Raw genomic sequence first — 17,365 nt, 5'->3', positions numbered from 1 at the left:
TTAATTCCATTAGCTGTGGCGAGGGCAGAGGGATTAGGAGACGAGCTTCTGAATTGCTCTTGATGGAAAGCACTTGGAAATGTCTTTCCAGCTGCCTCTTGGGGGACATTCTCATGGGCCGCACAAATGCTGCACTATCTGCAGGGATAGTACTGCCAATTCTGCCCCCCCCCCAAACCCCAGTCCCAGTTCCATTTGTGGCCTTTTAATCGGAATTGGTTTCCCGTAAATCACCCTCTCCTGGTGCTCCCAGGAGCCAGCTAGAGCCCTCTGCTAAAGCATCTGCTTCATGTATGTGAGGCTACAAGACCAGTGCACCTGTGCCCACCGCTGCATACTTTTATGGGGGGATTATACGCCCCTTGCTCCACCTATCCCATTCCTTGTGTTCCCGTATCTCCTTGATGTGTTCCCTTCCTTTCAGAACCATGGGCTGTTCTAGGGGGCAGGTAACTTAAAAAGGAAATGTCTAAATGGCCCGCACAGAGAAAAAGCAGTAATCCTGCACAGCCACACACCCATCGCTTTGCAGGGCTCTGCAAAAGAATCGGCCGAGGAGAACCTGGAGATGTCTCTGTGGGATCATGAAGGAGCTGGACTTCAAGGCTGGTTCCAGAATGGGGCTAGTACCAGGGGTCAGCCTGGTTGGGGCCCTGCCACATCTTCTGTTTCCCAGAGCCTGGAGGCAGTGGAGGATGCAGAGTGCAAGAGTATCTCACTCTTCTTCTTCCTCCAAGCACTTCTCTCAAATGGCCCAGGGTAACTGGACCCTTCTTCTCCTGCGGTGTTGGGAAGAAAAGCCAGGAGTGAGGGTGTGTTAGGAGCTGCACCACCTGGAAAGGAAAAGCCTCCAGGAGCAGGCAGTGGACTCACCTGAGATCTCCAAGCCACAGTAGTACATAAGAACATAAGAGACACCAATGTTGGATCAGGCCAAAGGCCCATCCAGTCCAACACTCTGTGTCACACAGTGGCCAGAAATACCAGTGCCATCAGGAGGTCCACCAGTGGGGCCAGGACATTAGAAGCCCTCCCACTGTTGAACCCCCCAAGCACCAAGATGACAGCGCATCACTTGCCCCAGAGTCCCTATCTATACCTTGTGGCTAATAGCCACTGATGGACCTCTGCTCCATATGCTTATCTAATTCCCTTTTGAAGCCGTCCATGCTTGTAGCCGCCACCACTTCCTGTGGCAGTGAATTCCAAGTGTTAATCACTCTTTGGGTGAAGAAGTACTTCCTTTTATCCGTTCTAACCCGACCGCTCAGCAATTTCATGGAGTGCCCACGGGTTCTTGTATTGTGAGAAAGGGAGAAAAGTACCTCTTTCTCTACCTGCTCTTTCCCATGCATAATCTTATAAACCTCAATCATGTCTCCCCTCAGTCGCCGTTTCTCCAAGCTAAAAAGCCCTAAGCGCTTTAACCTTTCCGCATAGGGAAAGTGTTCCAACCCTTTTATCATTCTAGTTGCCCTTTTCTACACTTTTTCCAAAGCTATAATATCCTTTTTAAGGTGTGGTGACCAGAACTGCACACAGTATTCCAAATGAGGTCGCACCATTGATTTATATAGGGGCATTATGATATTGGCTGATCTGTTTTCAATACCCTTCCTAATAATCCCCAGCATAGCATTGGCGTTCTTTATTGCAGTCACACACTGTCTCGACATTTTCAGTGAGTTATCTACTACGACTCTAAGATCTCTCTCTTGATCAGTCTCTGCCAGTTCAGACCCCGTCAATGTGTATTTATATTTAGGATTTTTGGCTCCAATGTGCATCACCTTGCACTTGGCCACATTGAACCCCATTTGCCATGTTGACGCCCACTTGCCCATCCTTGACAGATTCCTTTGGAGTGCCTCACAATCCTCCCTGGTTCTCACCACCCTGAACAACTTTGTATCATCCGCAAATTTAGCCACTTCACTGCTTACTCCCAACTCCAAATCATTAATGAACCAGTTAAAAAGCAGTGGACCAAGTACTGATCCCTGTGGTACCCCACTGCTTACCCCCCTCCACTGAGAGAACTGCCCATTTATACTCACTCTCTGTTTTCTATTAATTAGCCAGTTTTTGATCCATAAAAGGACTAGACTGCCTCTGGGACAACTACACAAGGTTCTGGGAATTCCACGAATGGAACGTCTAGCAGTTATTTTTCCTCTAAAAAAATCAGGTGCCTGAGGAGCCAGATTCTGATCAGAACTGCAGTATCATGAGGGCAAATGGTTGCTGTTTACCCCTTTGGAGTAAATGTGCAGCTGCTGACAGGCCAAAAAGCGGTTCCTTCAAGCTGTTTCAGCTTGGGAAAATTGCGTGGGGGAGAAAGGTTTGTGTCTGGTTGGATCCTGGGCCTCTGCCCCTGATATTTAAAGAGTGTATAGAATTCCCCAGTTTGTGTCATTGTGCCCACAGATGACCACTGGCACCAGCTGTTCTGTGCTTGCAGGAGGTTGGAAATGTGCATGCACACTCCCAAGAGAAGGGGCCTTGTTGTGGCTTCAGCTATTTTATTACCCAGAGTCCCTCCCATTGGGCAGTCTTCCCTGAAAACTTTCAAAGTCCTCTGTCATATTGCAAGTCGTGGGTGTGCAGGCAGAGATCCCAGTGGGAAGAAAATGGGTACTATTGAGGCAAAGAATGCAGCTGGGCCACCATTGAAGCTGCTGAGGACAAGCCAGGATGGGAGTCCTCAGACCAAGATGGGAGTCCAGGCAGCTAGAATACCCGTCAGAAACAGCAGATCCAGTTGAAACAGAGACAAGCCGAAGGAGTGATGAAGCATGCATGCGCAGCATACAGATTGTACAATTATCGTACCATTCAACTGCCTCCTCCTCCTCGCGGCAGGCTTTGTTTTAACAGCCTCTGTTGCAATGAGGGCAACCTTTGTAAGTGAATGACAAATCTCTACCATTCAGCGTCAGGTCCGTTTCCTGGGCAATGGAGCCCCAAGAGGCATCTTTGCTAAAACCAGGCACCAGCCTCCTGCCTAGTCCTCGTATGTGATGTAATGGAAAAACAATCTGTCTGAATGTGTCTGTCTGAATGTTGTTTTATAGCCTTCCTCATCCCAAAGGCTCAGGGCAGGTTACAAAAGCACTGCCATCCCACCCACAAATGAAGTGACATTTTGCTTGCTTTGTTTAACCATGCCCACTGTCTCCTGACTTAACCCTGAGCCCCCAATGCCATGCCAAATCAGGTAGACCTATCATCCCGGAAGCTTTGGACTTTGGCAAGTCTCTGGTGGGTAAGAGCTCCATAAACTGGGAAGTAGACATTGAGAGATGCTTTCTTTCTCATACTTCCTCTCTGAACCTGATGCATGTAGGGTATCATTAAGGACTAAATCACACATTACTCTGGGCATCCGTAGAAGGATTCTCAGATATGTATCTGAGCTGCAAAATACAGCCACAGTGTGTGTAGAGATGATATGGATCAAGGCCATACTGCTATGAAAAGGGTTAACTCCCCCCCACCCATGTGATGTTTTCTGTTAAGAGGGGGAGCTCCCAGTTGCTTTAATCCTGGGTAAGAGAAAAAAGACAGACACATGTTGTCTGTCTTTTTCCTTCATGAAGCTTAAAGGACCTGTTGGGGCAGGTGGGCAGGAAAACATTTCCTGTTGGGAAAACAACATGGAGGGGGTGAATTTACCCACCTTTCCCAGTGCTGTTGCCAGATCCATATTGTCATCTTGCTTTCCCCTCCCCCGGTATGCTCTTTGCAAATAAAATGCACATCTGAGAATCTGAGTCACATGTGATTTGGCCCGGAGAAAGGGGCCCTTTGTAGATATTAGAGGCTGTAAAGGATCCTTAGGCTGGAGACAGTTTGGCTCTCAGGTATGCTGGGTGGAAGCCAGTGAGGGCTGCATAGGACTCTGTCAGCTGCTGCAGTTGTAGTTGCCCAGCATGTGAACCTGGGAGACACTTGTGCTTTGGCTCCTTCCATTTAGGTGTTAAGCAGAGTTTTGGCTAACCTCATCCTCCCTCCTGTATGCTAGAAACTGGAGTGCCTGCTGAGCTTGGAGGCTCACTCCCATGAGCAGAAGAAGAGAGTCTGCTGGTGCTTGGCTGATAACATCGCAAAGCAGCAGATGACCACCCCGACAGCCCCCCCTGCAGAGAATAAGGTAAGGAAGCCAGCAGTTGATTTTTGATCAGGGTGCAAAGTACATTGATCAGCTCAAGGGCTGGTCCACTGGACAGCGAAGGCAGATTCCGATGGTGGAGGCTGCAAGTTGAGAACTCCCTTGTTTATTTTTCAAGGCTATTTTGATCCTGATTTGTTATTGTAATGTGGAGGGGGGAGATGGGATAACAATGGCTGTTCAGACCTCCCTCTCTGCCCCGGATATATTGCTTGCTTGCTAATGGAGATCAGTGGATGTTTCTACTTGGGGTGCTGAGGAAGGGGCTCCTTCAATGGCTTTTGATGACAGGCAGCTACTACCAGCCAGGATACGAACATCAGCCAGGATGAGAGGCTAAGTCCCGCTGTACACTGCACTGGTCAGGCTGCACCTGAAGTATTGTGAGCAGTTCTGGAGGCCTCACTTCAAAAAGGATGTGGACAGAATGGAGTGGGTGCAGAAAAGAGCGACAAGGATGATCGGGGAACCCTATGGGGAAAGGCTGGGGGACTTGGGAATGTTTAGTCTGGAGAAAAGGAGGTTGAGGGGGGACATGATTGCTCTCTTGAAGCATTTGAAGGGCTGTCACTTAGAGGAGGGCAGGGAGCTGTTCCTGTTGGCAGCAGAGGAGAGGACTCACAATAATGGGTTTAAATTAAGGGTGGGAAGGTACCAGCTGGATCTTAGGAAAAACTTTTCACAGTAAGAGTTGCTCAACAGTGGAATCAGCTGCCTAGGGAATTGGTGAGCTCCCCCTCACTGGCAGTCTTTAGGCAGCAGCTGGACAAATACACTTCTCAGGGATGCTCTAGGCCGATCCTGCATTGAGCTGGGGGTTGGACTAGATGGCCTGTATGGCCCCTTCCAGCTCTGTGATTCTATGATTCTGTGTGGTGTGGCAGAGACAAAAGACTGCTGGGAGAATTCCCTGTGGCCGGCAAGGAGGAAGCAGACCTGAGTTGTGCAGTTGTCTGGAAAAAGGTGCTGACACACACACACACACACACACACACACACACACACACTGGATGCTGCTTGCTTTGGGAGGAACTAAAGCTGCTCTGTGGACTAGGTCTGTCTATCTGTCTGCTCAGAGTGTATTTTTACAAACAAATGAACCAGAGAAGGCACTGTAAGGCTCCAGTGCTCTCTCATTCAGAAGGAAACAGCATCCTGCCTGCCTACCCTATAGCTCCTCACAGCTTGAGGACGTGGAGAATCCAGAACAATATGAAGGTTGGCTTCTCTTTCTAGCATGAAGGGCTGTTTGGGGCTTTAAGAAAGTTGGTAATTGACATATTGCTATAGCATTAGGCTACAATGTTTTGTCAATTACTGATGTTATACTATAGCATACTTACATCCCCAAATGTAACTGGCATATAGCTTAAAACCCATAACTGACATATAAGCTCCAGTGATGTGTCAATTACTGGTATATATTTTTAAAAGACCTAAAAAGCCCTCTGGTTGGCAGGGAAGAGATGGTGGCTACGGGGTGGAGGGCTGGCTTGAGCAAAATGCAAGGGCTCACCCACGAGATTTCTGCACCCGTTTAGGGTGCAAGAGCCCTGTGGGGAAAGAGGTGGCATCCCCAGTCCTTTCCCTTCTTTTTATGTGGTCAGTTTCCCGGGAGCAGCCTTAGGAACATTCGCACCTGACTGGCTGCACCATGGAGTCTTGTTTCTCCAACTCAGAAGGAGGTGATGCACACCGGAACCCCTCCGGCCCAGGCCAATGTGAGGATTTTCTTTCCTGAAGGCAGGCCTGTTTTGAAAGCTGCGCTTTTGTTCCTGGCCAGCCCTGGGAAGGGTGGGAGCCGGCTGTGCCTGCCTCTGTCCAGCCAGGATCAATTCAGCATCTGGAGTTATGAGGGTAATTTGAATTGGCTGCTTTCTGGCAAAGGTCCTAACTGGCGCTTAATCCAATGATGATGTGATTTAGTGAGGACAATAAAATCTTGTGTGAGTGTCGCTCTCCCAGCCAAGGATAGTTGCTCACTGCAGAGAGGAGAAGCGGAGCCGGCAGGCATCCATCCGTCCATCCTGGCTTTCCTCCTGTGGCCTGCAGTCCCTTTCCGGAGCTCCCCTCCCGACACCCTGCTAAGTAGATGCCTGGCACCAGGTCGGCAGCAGCCTCGCCCACCTCGCTGCCCGTCTCTCTAGGGCTGGGTCCTTTCATATGATGTGGTGCCAAGCGGTAGCTTTGGAGATCGCAGACTCGTCGTGAAGGCTGGGAGTTGGCATCTCCTGTGCCTACTCTCCTGCCCTCTTGCCACCAGCTCCAGGATTTTGTTAGGTGCTATGGTATGTATGCTGGCTTTTACCAGTTCAGATCAAGAAATGGGAGTGGGATTGCTTGCTATATAGTGTCTTTATCTGGGTGGATTTGCGAACAAACATGTGAGATCACTTAAGAAGGCTTTGTTTGCCTTCAGCACCCTTTAGCCTATGTTTGCTTGGTTTTAAAACTGTCCTGTTGTAATGTTCCTGTGACTTCTTGATGCTAATAACCATTCATGTGTGACTGTGAGCATTTTGGGAGCACAGGTGATTAAAGTGTTATCAGACACCCAGCAAAACTCACAGCTGGGATAGCTAAAGGGACAGGCATTGCCTCTTAATCCAAGCGAGGGCACCATTTCAACTTATGAGGGATACCGGGTCTTCCTTACTGGCTTTAAGTGGAGAACCAGAGTGTGGTATTTATTCCAGATTAACTAATGCTAAATTCAAGGGGGTGTTGGTCTTGTGTTATGAGAGAATCGGGGTTTTCTATTGCATTGAGCTATAAGGTCTGTCAGTGATTTTTATTTGGTAGGATTTCTTGCAAAGTACGGTACAACTCGCAAAAGAAGATGGGGGATGGCCAGCTTTTTTTTTTTTTTACTGCTTTCCCTGGTTGTGCTTCTCTGCCATTGTAGCTGCCTGACTGATAGAAATTAAGCAGGTTGCAGGGCTTTTCCCATCGTTTCATCTCAGCTTGATTTCTGCTAATGGCACAAGAGCAGCGCTGGTTATTTTTTCTTTTAAAGTGGCACCTGGGTATCAGGAGTGGTGAGGTGGGTGGAGCGGTAGATCAGGTGGTGAGGCTGGTGATTAATGGGAGGAGACGCACTTGATGGTGCTGGGGGAGTAAGAAGGGGGGCAAGGGCGCAGATACAGTGTTCCCCTTAAGCTGAGTCAGTGTGAGCTCACTCACAGTGTTTTAGCTTCCGGCTCACACATTTTTGTCCTAGCTCAGGAAGGATGGCTCCAGAGCAAACTAATTTATGCAGTAGCCAAAACGCTTGCTCACAACTTGAATGCCAGTAGCTCACAAAGTAGAATTTTTGCTCACAAGACTCCACAGCTTAGAGGGAGCTTTGGCATAGAACCCTTCCTTGCAGCTGTTGTACAGACAGGGGCCACGCTGCATTCCCCCACCGCCCCGCCTCGCCTTAACTGAGTATCAACTAAGCAAAGCTATTCTTGCCCAAACCTGGGTTCAAAGGACTTTCTGGCAATTGTACATGCTTATTGTGGGTATCTTGCTTAGGGTGATGGTAGCAGGACGGTACAGAAAAATCTAAGGAGCGGGAGTGAATAATGCTCACAGGCTGCACTCCGAGCGCCAAGCTATTAGGAGGGCTCTTGAAAAGCAGAGAGCTTTGTGGATTGCTTCCTTGTGGGGACAATTCTCTGTTTTGCTGTTATGGCCACTGTGCTTCAAAGGCGCCACACGACAGTTTTCTCCATGCTGGAGAAAGGCTGGAAGTGGTTGCTAGATATGGGTGGGGTGGTGCAGATATCTACACCTTCCTGGCCACATGGATCCAAAAGCCACTGAAATACAGTCTTCCTGGAAAGAAGGGTGCTTCCACATGGAAGGGTTTGTCCTTGGTGGTCTTGTCAGTATATTTTCAAGTTAAAAAAACAACAACACTGGGAAGTGTGGGATTCGTGCATGAGTAGAGGCTGAGGCTGAGTGGATACTAACATATACCCTGACACCCTCAAATTGCTCCGTTGGTAGAACCCCCCATGTGGAATCACTCTGGGTTTTGGATACCATGCGAGTATTGGCTTTGTGCATACTTGTTGGTGCAGGAAAGCACTCTACACATGGTTGGAAGCACTCTCTCTTCTTTTAGGATTACTTTATGTGTTTGCGGGCTGAACCCTGGCATGGTAAATAAGTTCAGGTTGGTGGTTAGTTGGTTGCAGAATCTGATCGCATCTACATCACATCTTTCCCTGCAAATGCTTAGGATGACATGTGAACTAGTATTGCACTAAGTTTCCTCCAAGCCTGGAACCCATTCTTCAGTGAGCCCTAGAGTTTATCTGGAGTAACAAAAGCCAAGAGAGCCTCTGAGCATATGCAGACTATATTGTCCTCAGCAATGAATAACCACAGCCTGTCCTTAAATGGCTAGAATGGTATGGAGCAGGATTTTCAGGTCAGCAGATACAGGTTCCACACAGGCTTGGATGTTGATGCTATCTGTCACAGCTTTCCAAGCAGTCAGCCCAAGTTTTAGCTAGCTGTGCCACCTTTTCGTGGCACATTAGTGGTATGGAGTTTTTGTGGCGGGGGAAGCCAGTTGCCATCCTACTGACCTAGAGGTCATTCTTGTTTATCATAAAGGACTGTGCTATTGACTTCTGCACTGCCAGGCTGTTACCTCTCTTCAACCCAGTGTTAACAATAACTCCACTGGATCAGACCAAAAGTCCATCTGTTCCAGCATCCAGTTTCCCACAGTGGCCAGCTAGATGTCCAGGAAGGCCCCACAAACGGGAGCAAGGAAGTCAAAAGCCTTCTTTTCCTGTTGCCCTCTAACAACTGGGTATTCAGAGTTATCTGTGTTTTATTGTATTTATTCTGCTGTATTTTAAATGTTGTAAGCCGCCTTGAGCCTGCCCATGCGGGGAGGGCGGAATATAAATCGAAAATATAAATAAATACCATTTCTGAACACGAAGATTCCATTTAGTTGTTGTGGCTCACAGCCGTGAGAGAGTGCTGCTCCATGAGGGTGTCTGATCCCCTTTTAATGCCACCTACGTTAGTGGTCATCACCACATCCTGTAGCAGTGAGTTCCACCCACACTGCATTGTATGAGGGGGAAAAGGTACTTCCTTTTGTCTGTCTTCAATCTACTGCCCATCAACTGAGTCCAGCAAAAAAGCTGCTGGCTCTTGGACTCTTGTCATTTTGCTACCAGAAGTAGAAAAGCCTACCTGGTCTTCCCCAAAACTGGTAATGCATGCTCATGCGCACACATGCACACACATACACGTTCCTGATGTTGTGATTCCTCTGTCAAGGGGCACAAAAGAAATCCTCTCCCACTGCTCCCTTTCCATCCCCTTAACACACCTAAACTCAGTGTTTAAAATTCTATACACGTTTGCAACCACTCCCCCAAAGGTGTGCTTTTTATATAACAGTGTATAAAAGCAGGCTTTATGCAACATTTTATACAACAGTGTTTAAGAGCATTGAGATCGTCATACAAATAAATATATGAAATAACTAACCATTGGCCGCCCTTTAAATGGTGCCTCAAATCTACTCCACCTTTCTCTGCCTTGCAGTGGGGAACATGAGGTCAGCATTCCTGAATCGACTTGAATGTGCTCACTGGAAAGACTTGCTCTTTGGTGTGAGCCAAGGGGAAGTCACCAGGTGTCTGTGATGTTGCACGGCGGCCCGCTTTGGCAGCAAGGTGTTTACATCCCACACTCCCTTGGGGGACGACAAGGCCCTGCCAGCTTTTTCCCTGTGCACCGGGGCGTGTTGGAGCCTGACCAGCACCTCTTTGTTTCCAAAGCCAGGACCACACTTGCACTTCAGCCTGCCTTAATGATAAGTGAGTCCGTTGCATAATTAGCACTTAGCTGACATGGAAATGCAAAGCTAAAAATGGGGAGGGCAGCAATCTCAGCAGAGTGGTAGGTAAACACATCTAGAGTGGAAGAAGACCTTTGATAGCTGTGGACGTCTGTGAAGATCTGTCCCAGACAGATAGGTAGAATGCTGTGTGCAGGATAAAAAGGGGGCGTGGAAGAGACTGCCCACTGGTGCTTATCATTGTGGCTGAAATGGCACCTTCATGAGTCAGCCCGTGCAATGTGCTCTCACAGTGGGCTTACCAGCATGTGGGGAGGAGAGGAAGGAAGGGAACGTGCCCCCCCAGTGCTAGACCTTTTCTGGCAACGTCTGTCCCATTGAGCAGGTTCCCCTGCCGGGTTTATCACCACCTGCAATGGTGATCACCCCTAGCTTGGATGGCTTTTGAGTGGGGCTTCGATGAATCCACGGAGGACCATCCTATGTAGCTGCAACTGCCATAAGCTGCAAAAAAGAGAATGACGACCCATGCTCTGGGTCGTTTGTTTTTTTTGCAAAGTACCCTTGAATGTATCCAGAAGCAGGACAGCAGACCCATCAGTGTTGCTTAATCTCTGCCCCCCCCCCCCCCCGCCAAAAAAACAAAAAACACTGTCTCTCTAATAGAATGAGTGGGGCTGAAAAGCATGCGTTGATTCATTGGTGTGATTAAACCATCAGAGGCTTAACTGCCAATTAAAAGCCAGAGCTCCTATTAATCAGACCTGCTCTTCAGCAAGCTTCCTGCTCATGCAGCCCCCTCATTTCTCCTTTTGTTTGCTGCCAAACTCCACAAGAGGCGACTGGGCAGCTGGCTTGGTCCAAAGATATAAGGCAGTATTTTAGCCAATGAAAACGCAGGCTGGCCGGCCCATCCCTTGATAGGTCACCCTCAGGGCCTTGCCCTGCCCTCTGCCCATGCTGCTCTGTGCTGAGTGACAACAGCCTTGGCTACATTGCTGGATCGTTCTTTTATTTACTTATATTATTTATACAGAGCCATCAAGGTATGTGGCATTTCACAGTGCCCTACCCTAAGGAGTTCTCAAGGATGGAAAATTGATTTGAAGCCTTAGACTGAAGGGGGGGGGGGCGGAGGCCATGATGCACTGCAACGTAACCTCTTTAGGCTACCTTAAGAATACAAAACACGTGGTGCAGTGCAAAACCGTTGGTGGGAGGGGTGAGTCCTTTAACTGAAATGAGCAACTGACAGTGTTGAAACGGCAGCACAAACTGAATCAGCTGGAAAAGTGAATGGGTAGGCAGGTTTTCTGTGGAACTCCATGGCTTGTGGCTAGAAATTTCACCTGCGGCTTTTGCATATGCATAATAAACATGATTGCAGATCATAGCGGTGGCAGATGCATGGCTTATGAGCTCTTAGAATCAGGCTTGACACAGGGGTTCCCAGATGCCTTAATCCATCCTTGTCCTGAAGGAATAGGGAGCCCAAGGAAAACTAATCCAAGTGGAGCCAAAGACTGGGCTTTTCCTGTTTGTGAAGGTCACTTCTTGCCCCTTTCCTTATTGTGGTGTATAAGATGCTCCAGGGAGCCTTGGCAGAGCCAGAAATAGAACGATGAACTCTGAGGATCGCTATCTTGGGAGCAGCTTTTACACCTTCAGCATTAATAAGTGTAGAAGGATCGGCTGGCTGCAGGGAGATCTTCACACCAGACCCAGGCGGCGGGTGGCTCTGCAGGGCGCCAGGGAAGTGCCGTGGTGCTGGTTGCTTGGGGCTGCAGTTGCAGAGGGTGGCTTGGACCAGCGGCCTGGAGAGCCATAACCTGGGTAGGTGTTTCTGCTGTTTGATGCTAAGAAAACCCAGGAGTGCTCAGTGGGACAGGATGCGGGACTGAGGGGCGGATTAGCTGGTGCCGACATGCTGTACACCAGCTGCCTCCTTACAAGAGGAGCGAGAGATATTATACTGTTTGCTTGCAGTCCCTTACCACTTCTCCCGAGCACAGCCTCTGGCTGTGGACTGCTGTTGCAGTTGAACAGGGACTACAGCCTGAGATGTGGGATTGGCGAATGGGTGGCAGAAGGGTAGCCTCTGCAGAGATAATCTGAGTCCCTCCTTGTTGATCTTCGCTTTCTGGGGTTGTTTACTTCAAAGTGAATTTCCAGCCCTTTTACTTACAGAGACGTAAGAGGCAGACAATATTTTATGTAGGTTCCCAAGAAGAAGACAAGCTGCTCTCGTCTTCCAGCAGAGGCACAGGAACGACTGACATGCACTGGGACCGATTGCACTTTTAGTTTACCACCGCTGACGTTTTATTCCTTTACATTTAACAACGTGGGCAAATTAGTCTGCTTTTGTTTAGGGCTTTGTTTTTGTTTTGCATTGATGTAGGATGCTTTCTCCCAGACTCCTTAAGTGGACCATCTGCCTTTCTCCACCACCAAATTCTGGCACTGTGCCTGGCCTGTAGACTGTGAGTGGGTAGAATGACCAGATGCAAAGGAAAACTGGACTTCTGTATTTGGGACGGGCGGGTTGAAGAGGGGATTTGGGCTGTTGTGTCTTCTTCCAGTCCTGCAGAGCGGCTCACATATACGAAGTCTTTCTGCTGTGAAAGGCATGGCAGTCCTGCCCATCTGAGCATCTTGAACATTATTTTTGAACAACTGTACAACAGGCTGGAATTAATATAGGCTATTGTCTCTATTCCGGAATGATCTTCTGCCTGTTAAGATCAAGTAGCTCTACACTTGGCAGGTGATCGGGGCTCGGGTGTTTTGGTCTGTCTGTTCTTTCATAAGTTGGGTTTGGGTTGCCTGGACCCAGCTTGCTTTCCCTGAAGTCACACTGCAGCTGTGAGGAATTGCTTTTTAAAACTGCAGGGGGCCTCATGCAGCCCGGAACCACAGCATGGAGGGAGGGCTCCTGACTGTACCATTTCCCTGTGCTGAAACTGCTCTGGTGGGGGGGAAGTTATTTGCCCCATTTTCGAGTTGTATTTGTAGTTTGTGTCTTCCGTGTAGGTAGCCTCCAGGTGAGACCTGGGGATCCCCCAGAATTACAGCTCTTCATCAGACTACAGAGATCAGTTCCCCTGGAGGAAATGGAAGGTTTGGAGGGTGGACTTTGTGGCCTTGCACCCCACTGAGGTCCCTGCCCCCCCCCCCCCCAGGCTCCACCCCCCCAAATCTCCAGGAGTTTCCCAACCCAGATCTGGCAACCCTAACCCCTACCCCATCCCCTGCCGGTGGCCATGGGGACCTGGCAACCCAACTTCTATCTGGTGTCAAGGTCTTGCTCGCCAAGAGCGTCCCGTGCCCTGTGCAAACTGTGTGACTCAAGTGCACCACCCACCATTCCTGGCATCTGCCATGTGGAGGGTTCACGCAGCTATGTTTCAGTGCCGCGAGACTTCCAGAGGGTCAAGCACACCAAACATGCACCAGAGATGCACGCCCAGTACCAAACCACTCTAATGTAGAGGTGCCCTTGTATCTTATCTGAGCACGCTATGGAGGGCCCCACAAGTACCTCTTCAGTTTTCCTGCTAATCAGTCCCGGGTTCCTCCCTCTGCTCCATAAGTAGCAACTCTGCAGCTGCGGGCTGATAAAGAAACTGCTGTATGACGTCCACCCGGGAAGAATTTAGACCGTATTAAAGTTGATTGCATCTGTTTGTTTAAGTTGGCCGCACTGGCGTCAGGGCAGAGAGAAGGAGCAAGCCAACCTGATTGAATTATGGAAAGAAAGGCCGGGGGAAGGGAGCGCAGGACGAGGAGGACAAGAGCCAGCTGCTCCTTGCACCCCGGTGACGGCAGCCACCACCGTTGTACCGATGGCTGTCAACTATGATAGGCTGGAAGCTTGCCATCCAGAGGTACCAATACCTGAGTGTGCCTGATGCTTGCCACAAATAGCTATTGCTTTTTTGCCCTACTTGTAAATTTTTGAAAATTGTCTAGCTGTCTTGTGTTGGAAACAGAATACTGGAACAGATGAACTCAGTGGTCTGATCCAGCAGGGCCAGCAGGCTGGCTGGGGAAAGAAACCATTCTTTTGAGCCCATGCAGAATCCATCTCCCTCCCTAAGTAACCACAGCCAGTCCCTACACATCCAGGATTAGGGGACAGGGCCTCAGTTTGCCACCTCCCCCGGGGTTGCCAGCTCCGGGTTTGGAAATACCTGGAGATTTGGGGGGGGTGCAGGCTGAGGAGGGAGAGGTTTGGGGAGGGGAGGGATCTCAATGGGGTACAATGCCACAGAAGCCCACCTTCAAAGCAGCCATTTTCTCCAGGGGAACTGATCTCTCTCACCTGGAGATCAGCTGTAATAGTGGGAGATCTACAGCCACCACCTGGAGGTTGGCAACCCTAAACCCCAACCCAACTGTTCATGTTATTGTCTATTGTGCTCACATCCAACTTCAAAGCAGAGCCCAGAGGAGCCGCAGGGCTGGTGTTTCGGTGCCGTGAGTGTCTAGTAGCTTTTCGAGTTCATCTCTCGCTCGCATCAGGTCCTTTGATTGAATTTGTGAAGGATTTAATTTAATCCAAAAATGTTTCCCATCTTAAGAGAGCCTGCTCATTTCCTGTGCAGCCTTTATCTAATGTGGGATGTTGTCAGCACAGGGATGCTTCTTAAGGGCAGTTCTTGGATGAGTCTCTCTACAGCCTTTCCCGAGAATGGTTATAACCCACAGGCAAAGTCTTGAGGGGTAGTTTCCCTTTCAACCAGTTCGCTGCACAAAATTATCAAGGGAATCAACAAAACCGCTGAGTTCTACAATGGCTCCCTTTTACAGTTCCCTGAGGCTTGTGCACACCAGGCCCAGGCCCTTTGTGGTTGGGGCTTGTAGCCAACAAGTAAGAGCCAGAGCCTAAGATCCTGGCCAGGGAGTTCACTACCATCCTCCTACTTCTCTGGCGGTTTGTTCCTTTCTGGGAAGAGGCTGCCAGAATGGAGCCCTTCCTCCTAAACCTCTTACTTTGTAGGAAGTGAAGGACTTTGTGTTGTCTCTTAGCCTTAGACTTCAGAGGGGGTCCATAAGAGAGTCAGAGAGATAGGGATACCAGGACACTGTTCTATCCTTCCCTTTACTCTCTGATGCTATCCCTTTGATGTGTACATTGCTACTTTCAGGGAATCTTCCTTTCTTCCGGTCTGACACTTTCTCTCCACACTATGCTAGCCTTCTCCATCTTGGCACCATGAGAGCCAGGACACGATTCCTGCGTCTCTATCCATCCTAGCTAGTTAGACTACATCAGAATCCTATCTCTACTCTTTCCTATCTAGAATGGAGTTTCTTACAATAAAGGACTCGTATTAGTCTTGCATAGATAAAAAGTCTCCCTGTGTAACTTTGTTTCTTATCAGCACACACAAACCAGATTGGCTTTGCTGCGTTATGTGCCTTGAGCACTCTGCTGCCCAAAAAACCCTTCACCCCTGTGGATGGGATCAGGAAAACGAAGAAGGAGCTGAGCAGTTTGCTTTATACTGAGTTTAGAATTATGTTTGGTAGCCAATTGGATGGGTGCAAGCAATTGCCAAAAGCCCTGAGAGAGGAGAACACCTGCGCAAGAAGTCCAGAAGCGAAGAGTGCTTCTCCGACTGCAGTCCTACTCACACTCACCTGGGAGTAAATAGCCAGGGGACTAAGGGCCATTTCGTCTTCTGATGGGTTGGAGAGAACTTTCCGTGGCACAGCCTGGTGACAACAGCCTGGGCAGACACCGTGGCGACAAAATGGGCCCCCAAAGGCTGCAGGGCTAATTTCACTAAGTGGTGCTGAGTCAAAAGAATTTCTCTAGAGCTGAACCGTAGCCAGCGTCCCCTTCTGTTTTGCCAGAAGCTGCTGTTGGGACCAGATTTGTGGTTTTCCTCTGGGGCTGCTTTGCCTTGCTGCCACAGAGGTGGTTGGCCGGTGCCAGGAGTGTGGGAGACAGCTTCCCCTTATTCAGAGCCACACAGGAGGTGTTTGGGGGCAATGGGTGTGCTAATGGAAGTCCAGTTTTGGTTCACAGCACTGAGTGGGGGAGAGGGTTGGGTGTGTGATTAGTTCCCCCTGTCTCCCCAGGCCTGGGCTGATCCATGACTCTGGGTGGTGTCGTTAGCTTGCCTCTCACGAAGGCAGTGATCGCCGGTGCCGTGACCATGGGATTCGCATAATCACGGTGACTGCCGATGTGTTTTCTGATGCCCGTTTCTTACTCCAAAACAACAATTCCATCCTAGCTTTCTTCCACCTCGCTGAACCGGGAGGTGGTTTCAGCAGAGCCCAGGAGGCATCATCTTTGGGTCTGTAGGGAGCACCAACTCGGAAGCAGCTGCCTCCACTGTAGGTAGATTCTTGACTCAGAACCTCCCAGCATTTTCTGACTGCTCCCACTAAGCTGTGGAGTCTTAATTCTACTTTGTGAGCTACTGGCATTAAAGCTGTGAGCGAGCAATTTGGCTGCTGCATAAATTAGTCTGCTCTGGAGCCCTCCTTCCTGAGCTAAGAGAAAAATGTGTGAGCCGGAGGCTGGGACACTAACTCAGCTTAGAGGGAGCACCACAGCCCCCCCACTTTGTGGCAACACAGACAAGGTTCCAGTCCTGCTTAACCATCACGGCTAAGTTCCAGATGGGAAACCACTCTGAGGATTGTTAGTTCTACAAACGAAAGTGGGAGGGTGATTTTAAGTACAAAATCATTACCCATCTTTCTTCCAAGAAGAAGAAGAAGAAGAGCTTGGATTTATACCCCGCCCTTCACTACCCGAAGGAGTCCCAGAGCCGCTTACAATCTCCTTTCCCTTCCCCTCCCCACAACAGGCACCCTGTGAGGTAGGTGGGGCTGAGAGAGCTCTTTTGAGAACTGCTCGTGAGAGAACAGCTCTGAAAGGACTTGTGACTGACCCAAGGTCACACCAGCAGCTGCATGTGGAGGGGTGGGGAATCAAACCTGGTTTTCCCATATTAGAGTCTCCACTCTTAACCACTACACCAAACTGGCTCAAGGAGCTCAGGCTGTCATTACATGCTGCCTATCCTCACAACAAACCTGTGAGGTAGGGTAAGCTGAAGGAGAATGACTGGCTGCTCGCCTGGTAAGCTTTGTGAATGATTTGAACCCACTTCACCATACTGGCTGTCCGTACATCTTTCTGCCCCGTCCCTGAGCTACATTTCTCATTATTCTTTTGCAGGAAACCAGGAGAGATTAAACAGGATTTTGAATTCTGGAGGCAGAGCCTCCAGATGGATCTATTATAGGCAGATGTGAGACCAGTTTTGTGTTTGAAGGCATCATCACAACCATCTTCTGTCGTCTCCCCTTCCCTGAAACACTGGAAGTATGCTTACTGCCTGTACTTC

The 17,365-nt window shown here is 49.2% G+C and overlaps 1 protein-coding gene across 1 annotated transcript in view; it reads left to right on the top strand.

The window, feature by feature from the left end:
* Positions 1 to 17,365, top strand: part of RGS3 (regulator of G-protein signaling 3) — a 71,837-nt gene that overhangs the window by 33,466 nt on the left and 21,006 nt on the right. The window contains exon 13 of the mRNA XM_015423093.1: positions 4,025 to 4,153. Within this exon, the coding sequence (XP_015278579.1) occupies positions 4,025 to 4,153 (129 nt within the window). The remainder of the gene's footprint in view (positions 1 to 4,024; positions 4,154 to 17,365) is intronic.

This window comes from Gekko japonicus, unplaced genomic scaffold (assembly GCF_001447785.1).
Source record: "Gekko japonicus isolate JY-2015 unplaced genomic scaffold, Gekko_japonicus_V1.1 scaffold454, whole genome shotgun sequence".
Lineage (NCBI taxonomy): Eukaryota > Metazoa > Chordata > Lepidosauria > Squamata > Gekkonidae > Gekko > Gekko japonicus.
The sequence above is the reverse complement of the archived record's forward strand: the minus strand, read 5'-3'. Positions and strand labels throughout refer to the sequence as shown.